Below are 12,569 nucleotides of genomic sequence, written 5' to 3' on the forward strand. Positions count from 1 at the left end.
GTTTTTATACCACTTCAAGCCACCCAAGTCTCTATTTCTGCTGTGAAATATTGTTATACTTAAATAAGTGTTTTAAAAAAGGCAAAAAACCAAAAAAAAAAAACCCACAACAAAACAAGCAAACAAGAACCCCAACCTAAAACCACAAATACACGTAAACAATTAAAAAAAAAAAAAAAAAAAAACACGGCCCATATACCCCACAAAATCCCCAAAAATGCTCACATGAAAATCCAAGCCACTTTCAAGGTGATATCATAAGATGGCCCATGATCATTCCACAAACTGGACCCCTAAGCTGGAAAAAATGCCTCTCAGTTTTCAGTCTTGAGGTCTGGTTTTCAACTACCCTTAGGCACACACAGCAGTTGAATAAATCTGGAAGAAAACATCAGACAGTTATACATAGCCCATATCCTTTTCCCACTGGTGATTCTTCTTCCTGCTTCTTCAGAAACTTTTGGAAGCCTTAAAACAATCTTCTGTAAAGTGATAGGTGCACATTTCCTTTAAGCCTAGCTGTCTTCTGTATCTGAAAGATGTCCTCAGCGGAACTGTTTCACACTTCACGGGAACACACTTTGGCCCTGCATTTCTTTTTGATTGCTTGGTAGTGTCGTTTTGTTTTGTTTTTACTACACCTTTCACAAATTTGAAACAAAACCAGGCCTGAAAATGCCACAGATTTACAGTCAACAGTGGAAACAGTTGAGTCAGTTTAACTGATTTCACTTCCCTAATCAAAGGTGCACAGTATGTTTTGAAAAATACTGTATGATACTTCTAAAATTGCAGTCTGTGGCAGCTGAAACTGCTGCCCAAACTCTTTTTGGGCAGAGCAGTGAAGAGTGGTTCCACTCTGATGCTCAAAAACTTTTATTTAAAACAAGTGCATGTTTAGTACCTAAGTAATATACTATGAAATGAGAGAGAAGTAAAGTGTAAGTGGTAGGTAATAATAAATTGTTTTATGGCTTATGTTGAGAGATTAACTGATCTTCAGTTAACTGAAGCTGTTTGGTTTTGCTCTTGGTTTGTTGTTCTGTTTTAATTCTTCATGCCAGCAGTCCAGTTTCTAGGAAATCATTTCTTAAATGTTGGCTCTAATTTCAGTGACTATTGTGAACACAGAGGTAGTTTTGGCTTTTTTGACTCTTACTGAAAAAGTTTTTTAAAATGGTATAGTAAAAACACATTTTGCAAGTTGAGAGACAGGATATTAGCATGTGATACACATAGTGGCAAGGATATTGGCTTTTAGAGTTTGTAGGAGGTGTTGTAGTTGCTAGTTATATGCACATACGTAAGTAGAGTAACAGTATTTATAGAATTTTATTAAATAATTTTCTTGACCGGGACTAAAAAACGCTTTTATTTTTAAGGACTTTGCTGGGTTGTAGGCTGAGTTGATTTTTAAGGCTAAGACCAACAGTCTAACAAAGTAGGTCAAAAGAATAGTCTATAGCCTTCTTGTGAATAACAACCTTCCAGATGTCAGGATGGTAACATTTTATTAAACAGTGTTCTACAGTATCCCAGAATTGTTAAGTCTTCAGGTCCCCTCACAGGTATTTAAAAATGCATACAAATACAAACACAGAGTGCCTTTGGCTTCCATACTTTCATCCTAGATTTTTCCCTTCCTAGTCTTTGTTCTCTGTGCTAAATATGTTCAGCTTGATGGTTTTGAATTGTATGGTCCAGAAAGTCTATGGCAAGGCAGAGGGTAACAAATGCTACTTTAGTTTGTTTGTCCAGAGCCAAGTGCAAGTGATCTTGGTCTGGTGAGAGGCTCTCCAAAACTGCTCCACTATGAGCAATATGGCAGATCTTTATGAAGTTATTCCAGTTTGCCTGACATTACAGACAACATGTTTAGCTTCAGGTAAATGAACTTGTATTTATAGTCTTTTTTAGTTCAGGGCGATAGAAATGTTTCACTTCATTGTGTCAGCTTCTCTGGCCTGACCTCCAGTAATGAAATCGGCACAGCTGTTTTTTTTTTTTTACAAGAAAAGTCCATACATTCAAGCTGTAGAAACTTATTTGTACGCTTCTGATCAAAGCTTTTCTGCTCAGTGCTTCCTGACTAGCAAATACAGTGATGGATGCAGGTGCTTAGTGGACTTAGTGACCCATGTAGTCCTTTCTGGGACCATGACACATATTGAAGGCAGAAATTGATGATGGTCATTTCCTGTCATAGGAAAGGTGGTAGATTTCTCCCTTACCATTCACTTAGGAAGCATGGAGACCATATGCAGTATTAGGGCTAGAAAATAAAGATGATATGAAGGAAAGTAGTTTTATGGCAGTATTTTGGAGTTTTATGGAGTATTTTGTCCTAGTCACCCTAGGACAAGTGGTGTTACTGATCATTCTTGTTTAGCATTAAGGATGACACAAGTTTGAATGTTTGTGTCCAAATTTAGGTATTGCAGATACTATGTGTGATAAATTTTAGGGATTTTTTTTTTAGCTTTTCACATAGAGAAGGGCATAATTGGCAAACATTAGTTGCTGTTTATCTTGCAGTATCTTACTTAAACCTTATGTTGAGCACAGACTTCTTTATTTGCCACAGTGTACCTTATGTACCTGGCTTGCATGTTTATGCCAACTTCTGTGTCTGTGCTATTTTGAAATGAATTTGATTTTTTGGCCTTTTTTCAATAAAATTGTAACATAAGATTTGTTTATTTTTTATTTATTAGTAGTCTGTGATCTTCTGCTTGATAAACTACTTGCTGCCATCTTTACAGTTAATAAAGTTCTACTCTCCCATGTGAGCTACACACAAAACCTGCAGAATTTTATTGTTATAATTTGTTCTTCTGTTGTGGTCCTTAACATAACACTATGCACAGCTGTTCACATGGTTATTTTCAAATAATTGTGCTGTGGCGTTATTGCAAAGGTAGCTCAAGGCTTTGTATTAAATGTTGTAAAACTTCTTTTCTTTACCTTGTGTAACAAGAAAGAGTTGTGAAGGTCAATTACTAGATTGATACTAGATACTATTTCTTTCTGTCCTTCATTAGATACTGTCCCAGGCACCCAAACAGTTAATCCTTTGAAAAGCTGTAGCTTGGAGAGCTTTCCACAGCTCTGTCTGAAACAGAGTTAAATTGCCTGCTGTCTTAAATAACTGTTAACTTTGTGCTACAACGCACAGGGTTGTCAGCCAGGCTGGGTAGATGGCTTTGTCTAGCTGGCCTGCTGAAATTCTGCAAAGAAAAAAAAAAAAAAAAGTAGGTATTTTCAGACCTGACAGTTAATTGAGGGGAGGTGGAATGAGAAACAATTATTCTTATTTCAGCGTTATCAGTTTGATGGATCAAATATGAGAAGTTTATGGTAGAAACTTTTCACCCTACTGAAATGTCCAGCATTCTTCAAATGTTTTGGGAAAATGGTGATATTTTTCATTGGTCTGAGGCTTGATATACGAAAGGTTCCTTCCCAGGCAAGAGGCAGAGGTCCTGTAGCTGACTGGTTGTCTGTCTTTCTGATCCAGAAGATGGCCATCTCATACTTGGCAAATTCCCCATCTTCTGTCTCTCTGCCAGTTCTGCTCTTGCTGAACCTTTTCCATACAGGGGTCAATTTTTGCCTTTTTACATGGGGGAAAAGTACATTGAAACAAATGAGACAGGCAAGACTGTACATCTGGCAAGGAAAACCTTGCTTTTACCCCCAGCTCCTTCTTTGTTTCATTTAAAACAATCGCTAGCTGGGAAACAAGGGAAGAATGAAGGACCAAAAGAAGGAGAGTGCTTTCTTGCTTGCTTTCTTGCTTTCTGTCTTTATTTTGCACTGTATTTTGCACTTAGTTTTGTGTTTAAAAATAAGTAAATAAACTTGCATATTATAATGAGTTTTTGGGGTTCTGTATTTTATATGGATTTGTTTCTCATTAACAGTTATATGACCACTTGGATAATCACAAACCTAGCTGTATCCTTGTGGAGCAAAAGGAATGGTAATTTTTGCCCTTTTGTATCTGGATTGCCGCATGCCATTAAAGGAACCATTCTTATATGGGCTGCTGTGTGTCAAAAATTAGCAGTATTAAAAAAAAACAAAAAAAACAAGGAAACCACAAAACAAAACAAAATTAAGTGGATGGAGAGGTAGGCAGGAAAGAGTTCATTTCTGCTTTGACAGATTAGGATTGGGCAGTTAATTACTAACAGACCAAAAGGCTTTTGAAGTTTTTTCTCTTTCCAAAAATTCCACCACAGCTTGTCAAAAATGTGATTTAGAAAGGGTTGTGAAGGAATAGGTAGAAAGAAACAATGTAAAATCCAGGTCAGACTTCAGCTTTGAATTGGCTGTAGGTGACTTCAGCAATTACTTTGTTAATTTTTCTGCACCACTGTGCTTGAGTTGTGCTTGCTCCTTGCAAGCATCAGTCAGCATCTTTACAGAGCATTCCTTTGCCCAGCTTCCAGTCTACCCCTTCTCTTTGGTTTAATGACAGTAGCATGCTGTGGGAAAGGGATACTTAAAGCAAAACAGGAGACAGTCATGTATTTTGTTCATGTTAAGAACCCATCTGTAGGAAGTGTGTTGAAGTTCAGCAAACCAGTTAAAATTTACCCCATGCTACCTTTTTGCATTATTTCCCCAGCACAAACATTGACTCCAGCTTTATTCACTGCTTAAGCTTACAGTGTCACAGTGACCAAAGTAAGGAGTAGTTATTCCATGTCAGACTTCATCATGCAGAACAAGTAACTAGCTTCATGTTGCAGATAGACTCCTACAAGTTTCATTTCCATCAGCAGTGCAGGTAGGGCTTGGAATCAAGCCTGAGCTGGAAACTTTCTTCCACCAGCTCTCACTGCGTCAGGTCATCTTTGGGTGCTGTTTGTGTTGCTATGACAGGTGCCTTGTGTGACAGACTCTCTCTTGATGCTGCACCAGAGTTGATAGTGGTTGGGTGTACTATTTCCTGATCATTCAGCAACAAATAGCAGAGAACCTGCTACATGAAATTTTACTTCTGCACATTTTTATGAGAATAAGTATTCAACAACATTACATATCTGCCAAAACTGTCTGTCTTTAGTTTTTGGGCTGTTTTAACATCTTCTAGGCAGCAGTTCATCCCTGCTCTGTAGAGATAAACAGCTATACACCAAAGAGAGCATGGCAACATATAAGTAGATGTATTTGTGGCATCTGCATGAGCATACTGTCAAATATCATTACTCTGTCAAGACAGTAAAACTTGCAGTAACAGTCATTAAGTTTGCTCCAGGAGCTCATCTTATGTTTATGTTGATAGGTAATTGTTCTCTGGGGTGAGGTATGGCTTGAAATAATTTCTCCTTATTTTGGTCACTTGACTTTGTGATTTTAATCAGTGAATAAAATTGTTTTGCAGGATTTCTTGTGTTGCAGTGATAATGCAGGGCTGCAGTATGTGGTGAACTTTGAAATGTTTCCTTCAAATGAACCAGTGTCTGCTTATTCAAGCTGTGTTAGATAAAAATCAGGTGTGGAGCTTGCCCAGTAGACAACAGACACAGCAGTTAACCTAGAAAAACTTGACTTATATACAAGCACACTTCATTTGGGATTCAAAAGGAAAGTAGGTTGAATATTTTACCATGCCAATATTGCTGGTATTTTTAAAGGATTATTACCAGAATATGTGCTTATCTTAAAAAGAATGTAATATTTTAATGTGAAGGAGATACTTGTGCTTTGAAGGATTACCTACTTTTCATTTTTTCATTGCTCAATAGACTGTTGAAAAGTAAGGGATGACTTTCACATGGATAATTCAAGCTACTTATTTATGCTCTTGCCCTACTAGTCTGCTTTTTTTTAATATATAAGAGGTCAGAAAGCAGAGGTTTGTGTACTTGCTTTGTCAAATGAAATTTGAGAATGAGAACGAAGTCTTCAACACAAGGTACATTCCTCGTAATATTTCAGTGTTCTCAGCAAGTTGAAAACAGGTGATAACTTCATAGTTGATATATTTTCATATAGTGATAGGGGAAATGTCTTTAAACTGTAAGAAGGTAGGTTTAGATTAGAGGTAGGAAACAGAATCTCTACTGTGAGGGTGGAGAGGCACCCAGAGAACTTGGATGCCTGATGAGCACTTGAAAGTGTTCAAGTACAGGCCAGGCTGCATGGGGCTTTAATCAACCTGGTCTAGTGGAATGTGTGGTAGGATGTAGGTGATCTTTAAGGTCCCTTCCAATTCAAACCATTTATGAATTTTTTTTTTTCCCTAATAGATGTAACTCATACACAGCTTGTGCTTTTTAAGCAAGTATAGTTGTATTTAAATGGAGAAAAAGAAAAACTTATTTGGTTTTGTTTTTGGGTTTGTTTTTTGTTTTTTTGTTTTTTTTTTTTTTTTAAATTTGAAAGTCAAGGGTGCTTCTACCCTGTTTTAAGTAGGAAAAGTAATTTCACTGTAGGAAAAAGTTCATTGTGTCACAGATAATGTGAAAGTTAAAGCCCCAACAGAAGGCTATGAGAAATCAACATGTGGTCAAAGTACAGATTATTTTTTAATGCTGTGATTTTTTTTTCTATTGCTTTTTAATAATAAAACACCTAAGGAAATAGAAGGAAAACGTTTGTTTGACCAGTAGTATTCTGTTCTAGGGCAAGGCAGCCTTATGCCATGCAGTATTTTCTTCTGTCAGAATAGCAGCTAGCGTTGACTTTTCCAGCTTCTTTCTGGTTTCGGTGTCAAGTCTTTAAAAAAAAAAAAAACAACCCTATCTTTTCTTCTACAGCACAAAGGAGTTATTTTCCCTTTATTTTATCAGGCCATTCTAATTATTACTTCACCTTTTGATTGCTTTTCTTGAATGACCTTGGTGTAGGGGATTTGTTCTTTCTTAAACATGTCATTTGAGCTTATGTTTAATTTTTACTTTTGCAGTTGCTTATCCATTGGTGGTTTTTTTAAGATAGTTCTGGCTTGCTGTGATTCAAGTTACGTAGAAGACAGAAAGACATTAACATATGTACAACAGTCGTGTTATGAAAGGCTTGCAGGTTGAGTTTTTGAATATCAGATACTACCTATGACAATGAATCCAGTTTTCATTGCTTTGTTTTTATTATAATTTAACAAATGTATTTCCAACAGTCTTCTTGTTTCTAATACCTCCAAACGTCAATGATCTCAAACAATGAATTTCAGCTAGTTCCTTGGTTAATTGTATTTCATAAGAGGGAGTGGAGGAGTGTGTTGAAATCTCTGTATTGGGTTTTGATTTGTGTGTTTGTTTTTTTAATGAAAGCCAAGATACTGCATTATCCAAAGCATTGCATATATGTAACAGAAGTAATAGGGGAAAAAAAGGACAAAAGTTGCATGCTTGTATCTTGCTATATGTATTTAATATATAAATGATACAAAGTCGATTAATGTTTCATTGACAGATGATCTAGAAATAAAAATACAGTATTTAATTTTCCCAAAAAGTTTCTCCTCATATTGAAAAAATGTTTCTGCCATTTTTGCTTCACAGTCTATTTTAGAAAAATACTCTGAAGCTCATAGCCACTTAAAAACTTGAGGGTAACGGAATGTTGCTAATACTTCTGCAGCTTCTAAACATTTTGGAAATACTCAGCTAAATTTTTTATAAGTGGAAAAGTGTGAGCACCAACACAGACATTTATATCCATGTTAACAGTGTCAATATATTGCATTATGCTCTACATTTAGTTTTACTAAAAATTAAGTTTTTCTTAGATTTACAACAGGTTTGTGTACATGTCATCTGTAGGTAGTGATACAGGAAGTGCTGAGTTCCAGTGCTAGGAAGTGCACAAAGGAATACTTGTTTCTTGACTTTAGTTAATATCTTATGTGGGAAAATAATAATGCTACCCCCTCCATTTTTCTGTAGTGGACCAGATCTATCATCTAGCATCTCCTGCTTCTCCTCCAAATTACATGTATAATCCTATAAAAACATTGAAAACCAACACTATTGGGACATTAAACATGCTGGGTAAGTGGAATTTTTTTTATTACTTTACTTGGTTAGACATCATACAATCCTGACAGAGTTGCTGGGGAGAGGGGAGGATGAAGCAAATGAGTTCTATGTTTTAAAAAGTTGTTTCTTTACACAAGATAAGGTTGGGGGTGTTTTTACCCTCTTTGAAGATTGTCATTTGCCTTTAAATATATCTGCATATGAACACTAATAACATGGCTGTCAAAGCACAAGAATTTTGTGCCTGTAAGTTGGCTATGGAGTGTGCAGTAATTACAGAAGTAATAGGAACAATTAAGAGCATGGGATTTTTATAGCACAGTTGTGTTCATGACTGCTGTTCACTTTGGTGACTGTGGAACATTCCCACAATTACCCTGAGTGTTCCTTTCCACCTCAGCAAATGTTGGACTAGGTAGAACTGCCCTAGTTTAAACTCCAGACATCAGGAATACTGCACCCTCTTGTGCATGCCTTGGCTAGCAAATTCTAAAAGAGTGTTTAATGTCGAGCATCATGCTGGATAATTACAAGGCAGTGTTTTCAGCTTTGCCTGTTAGTTTTGATGCTGGGAATAGGTCTGTGAAAAGAAGACCTCAGGCCTTCACTACTTTTTCCTCCCATCTTTCTGCTATTTGGTGTGATGCAGTCTGAGTACCAGTGATTCTAAGAATTGTTATGAGTCAGAAAAGCTCCTGGGCATTAGCATAGCGAAGTTTCTTATTTGAGTGATACTCTAGAGAGTACAGTTCAGAGAATCAAGTGATTCAGAAGCTGTTGAGGTACCAGAATGACAGAGGTGAAAGATTTGTTTGATTTGCCATACCAACTTGAAGACTAGAAAGCCATTGAAATGGAGTGCAGGATAATTTCAAGTGATGGGTAGGGTCATCCAAGCAGTTTAAAAGGGCATAATAAATGAGAAATGATTGATTTTTGTCATATAAGATGTTTTACTGTATAAGTTTCTTTACATAGCTTGTCTTTAATCTATGTAAGGAAGGATTTGGTAATCATAATATACTATATTGTTTCAAGATCTTGGTTTCCTAAGTGGAATGCTTCCTTGGCCTTTTGTCCTTGGGTGACTTTATGATGGGGTGACCTTTATTTAGATTGTGATAGATTAAGTTCTTGGATCTTGGTTCAGTGCAACTGCTAGTCCCAGAAGCAAACACATCACATGCAAGTGCTGCTCTGCTGTTTCTTAAGTTTTCTAGTTTTGGAAGTGGAAGCTGTGGATGTGATTTACAGCTAAATTTGCCTAGTGAGAGGAATCGAATTCTCTTTAAATCAGGTAAAACAGGATCACACTAAAACAGCTAGCATGAGTGAAAGATTCTTGCACTTGCTCTAATTACATTTTTCTTTCCCCATTGCCCAAAATCTAGGTTTAGCTAAACGTGTTGGAGCACGGCTGCTGCTGGCCTCTACATCAGAGGTTTATGGAGGTAAGAAGAATATAACAGTGTTTAGAGCTCTTCAGATATGACTGTGTAAAAGGATATTTACACATATTTTATCAGATACCAGAATGATAGATTTTCATCACTGTCTTAGCTTGCTTTTTTAGGAGATGTTCTTACAGTTTAAAATGTGAGAAGGGCATTTACAGTGCTTACTTTATGTATCTAATCAAGAGTGGTGGCAGTAGACTTGCAGTGTTGTCTGTATCTTTCCTGTGTCCTGGTTTACATCTCTTTTTCCAAAGGGCTTGTGGGGAAATTGAGTGTTGTGCTCTGAAGCCCAGATGCCATAATGAAAACCCAAGAAGAAAGATAATTTCATTAGTAAATATGCATATCTCTTTCCCATCACATAGGGATTGTATTGTTAAGATTTAACAATTGCCCTGGTGTGTAAGAGACAAAGGACGTAACCTCCAAGCTAAGAAACTACTGGTTGTGCATGCAGGTTCTTCTGGTGTCTCTTAAAATGTAATATTTGGCAATGCTCTCCATCTTCCTCTTAGTGTTAGAAGTGAAGGAGTGAAAAATGATGGATAGAATGGTGACTGGATGCAGCAAGAATCTTTACACACTTCCTCGGGTGTGTAACAGACCCTGTGCCTGCTAGAGAAACTTCTTCTGTTCTGAACTATTGCATAATTAATAATAGCAGTGTTGCAAGATCAGTGGGATACACAGGCACAGTACTCTGCTCACTGGAAGTAGATTTGAGTCTCAGCTGAAAGGAACAAACAAACAAAAAATGGTCAAAGATACAAGATACAAAGCTCTGTGAGCAAAAAAGTGAGGAAGGACAAACAAACAAACAAAAAATGGTCAAAGATACAAGATACAAAGCTCTGTGAGCAAAAAAGTGAGGAAGGACAAACAAGACACCTCTAGGTGTTCACTTTTGGTGGAGCAACTTCAGAAGATTGAAAGTAAATACCCAAGCAAGAGATCACTAAGATGATTGGCCAGCCGAAGTGGCCTGAGCATGTGCATCATCCCTACTGCCTCCCAAGCCTTAGATTATCAATGGTCAGGCTCTTTAGAGAAAAATGGTAGCCCTGAGGACTCTTCTGTAACTGAACATTCTCCCTTCTGGAGTACCTCCTTTCCCACAGCACCTTTTCAGGCCTTTTTAAGATTGTTATGAGCTTTTATAGCAATGTAAAACTTCTATGCATTTGTCCTCGTTCTGTGGCTCTCATATGGCACAAATTCATCCATAATCATGTCTGAGCAGCAGAAAATCTGTAAGGTTTAATCAGAACGGACTGTCAAGGTTGTTTCAAAAAATTAGCTCTCAACGCTAGGAAGTTCTGCAGTAATGTATGCACACTTCAAACCTAGTAGAAATTATATTATTCTAAAGATGACAAAGGAGGAGATTTAACCAAGTGTTTGCATTTTTTCAAGCAACAAGCACCATCAGGGTTCCTAGGTGATTGTTGTTTGGTTGTTTGTTTTTTATAATCAAGAACTTCTATGCTGGATCAAACCAAAGGATTGTCTAACCTGATTGTGCCCAGTGATAGCTAGTAAAAATGCTTAGGGAAGAATAGAAGAAATGTAAGTACTTTGTGGTGCATCACTCTTACCTCTTTCAGAAATGCAGTGCATCTCTATTTTCTCCATTTTTTTCCTTGTTTCCTACTTTATGAAATCTGAATATGCTTTACTTTCCTACATAACTTAAAATGCCTCTTACATAACTGCTGCCTACGTAACCTGTAATGTTTCCTCTGAAGCACATCAGGTAAAAGTTGTATTTATGCCCTTGAGGTAGTCTGTGTTTGCAGGGAAGAGTTGAATTTCACCCTCTTTTCACACACTCTTTTAGGGAAAGCAGTTGCTGGCTGTTTGCTTGTACTCAGTTATTTTATTAGTCTTTATCTTCTGCCACTGCTGTTTTCATGGTTCCAGTGATTGCACTTTAAAGAAGTTGTGTTAAAATGTAGGATTTTCTAAAGTACAGAATTCAGAGAGAAGCTATGCTGACTTGTATAACGCAAATGCTCTGCTGAAAGTTTCATCATATATAATCATTTTTTGATATATCATAATCTAAAGTGGTTTTTTTTCCTCATAGATCCTGAAGTTCACCCTCAAAATGAGGATTACTGGGGGCATGTGAATCCAATAGGTCCAAGAGCCTGCTATGATGAAGGAAAGCGGGTTGCAGAGACCATGTGCTATGCATACATGAAGCAGGTATTAAACTTGTATCAGATTCTTGTATCAGTGTTTTTTTCTGTAATTACTGAAGGCCCAATGTATGGCAAGACTGGAATATGTGTATTTAGAGGGAGGAGGGCAAAAGAGAGCATCTTGAGTAGGAACACTTATCCTGTTGTTGCAAAATCTCTTTTTTTAATAGGAAGGTTTTATTGCTCCCATCTGTTGTGTGTTTTTAGATGAGCAGTCTTCTTGTAGAAAATAAGCTTTAGTGTTCCTAATAGGTATAATATGTCTTTCAGTATAGTAAATAGTTTTTAAACAGATTAAACTGAAGTGACCTTAGTGTGCTGAGAAGTCAGTGGGATTGAATAAGGCCATTACTGATAAATGTGTAATGTTCAAGGAAAATAATCAAAATCAGAATATATAGGTAAGAATGGGGAAGATCTTTAATGAGTACTTATTTAGAAGCAATGTATTTTAAGCACTTTTGAAATGTCTTAAAATTATGTAGGTATAAATTACAGACCTTAATGAATACCTAGCTTTGTATGTTGCCTAGCTTTGCCTGTTTTCAGACAAAGACCGTAACATGAGGATTAAAATGCAATTTAAAATACATTTAAGAAATCATACATGCCAGTTTCCTTGTGTTTCCTAACCAGCAAGTAGAAACTCATCATTAACTAACATAGCATTGACTCTTTACCTGTAAGTAAATCTTGCTTAATTGTGGTTCAGCTAAGCTCTAGGAGACTATTCAATTAGCAAATGCAGCACACTAAAGAAAATTGTATCAGTATTTCTTGTTATTTGTAGCCTTAATATACAAAAGTATAAATCAAACATAGTATATTGTATTGAATTTTAAACCTTTAAATTATAAAATTCTAAGTACCTTTAGAAATCTTTAAAACAGAATCAAGCTGAAGTGGTAAGACTTTAA

The 12,569-nt window shown here is 36.6% G+C and overlaps 1 protein-coding gene across 3 annotated transcripts in view; it reads left to right on the forward strand.

Annotated features, from left to right (window-relative positions):
• UXS1 (UDP-glucuronate decarboxylase 1) overlaps positions 1–12,569 on the forward strand; it is a 56,560-nt gene that overhangs the window by 28,579 nt on the left and 15,412 nt on the right. For all 3 annotated transcript variants that reach the window (XM_068180287.1, XM_068180288.1, XM_068180289.1), the window contains 3 exons: positions 7,899–8,003; positions 9,383–9,442; positions 11,535–11,656. In XM_068180287.1, coding sequence (XP_068036388.1) covers positions 7,899–8,003; positions 9,383–9,442; positions 11,535–11,656 — 287 coding nt within the window. The remainder of the gene's footprint in view (positions 1–7,898; positions 8,004–9,382; positions 9,443–11,534; positions 11,657–12,569) is intronic.

Source organism: Anomalospiza imberbis, chromosome 2 (assembly GCF_031753505.1).
Source record: "Anomalospiza imberbis isolate Cuckoo-Finch-1a 21T00152 chromosome 2, ASM3175350v1, whole genome shotgun sequence".
NCBI classification, from domain to species: domain Eukaryota; kingdom Metazoa; phylum Chordata; class Aves; order Passeriformes; family Viduidae; genus Anomalospiza; species Anomalospiza imberbis.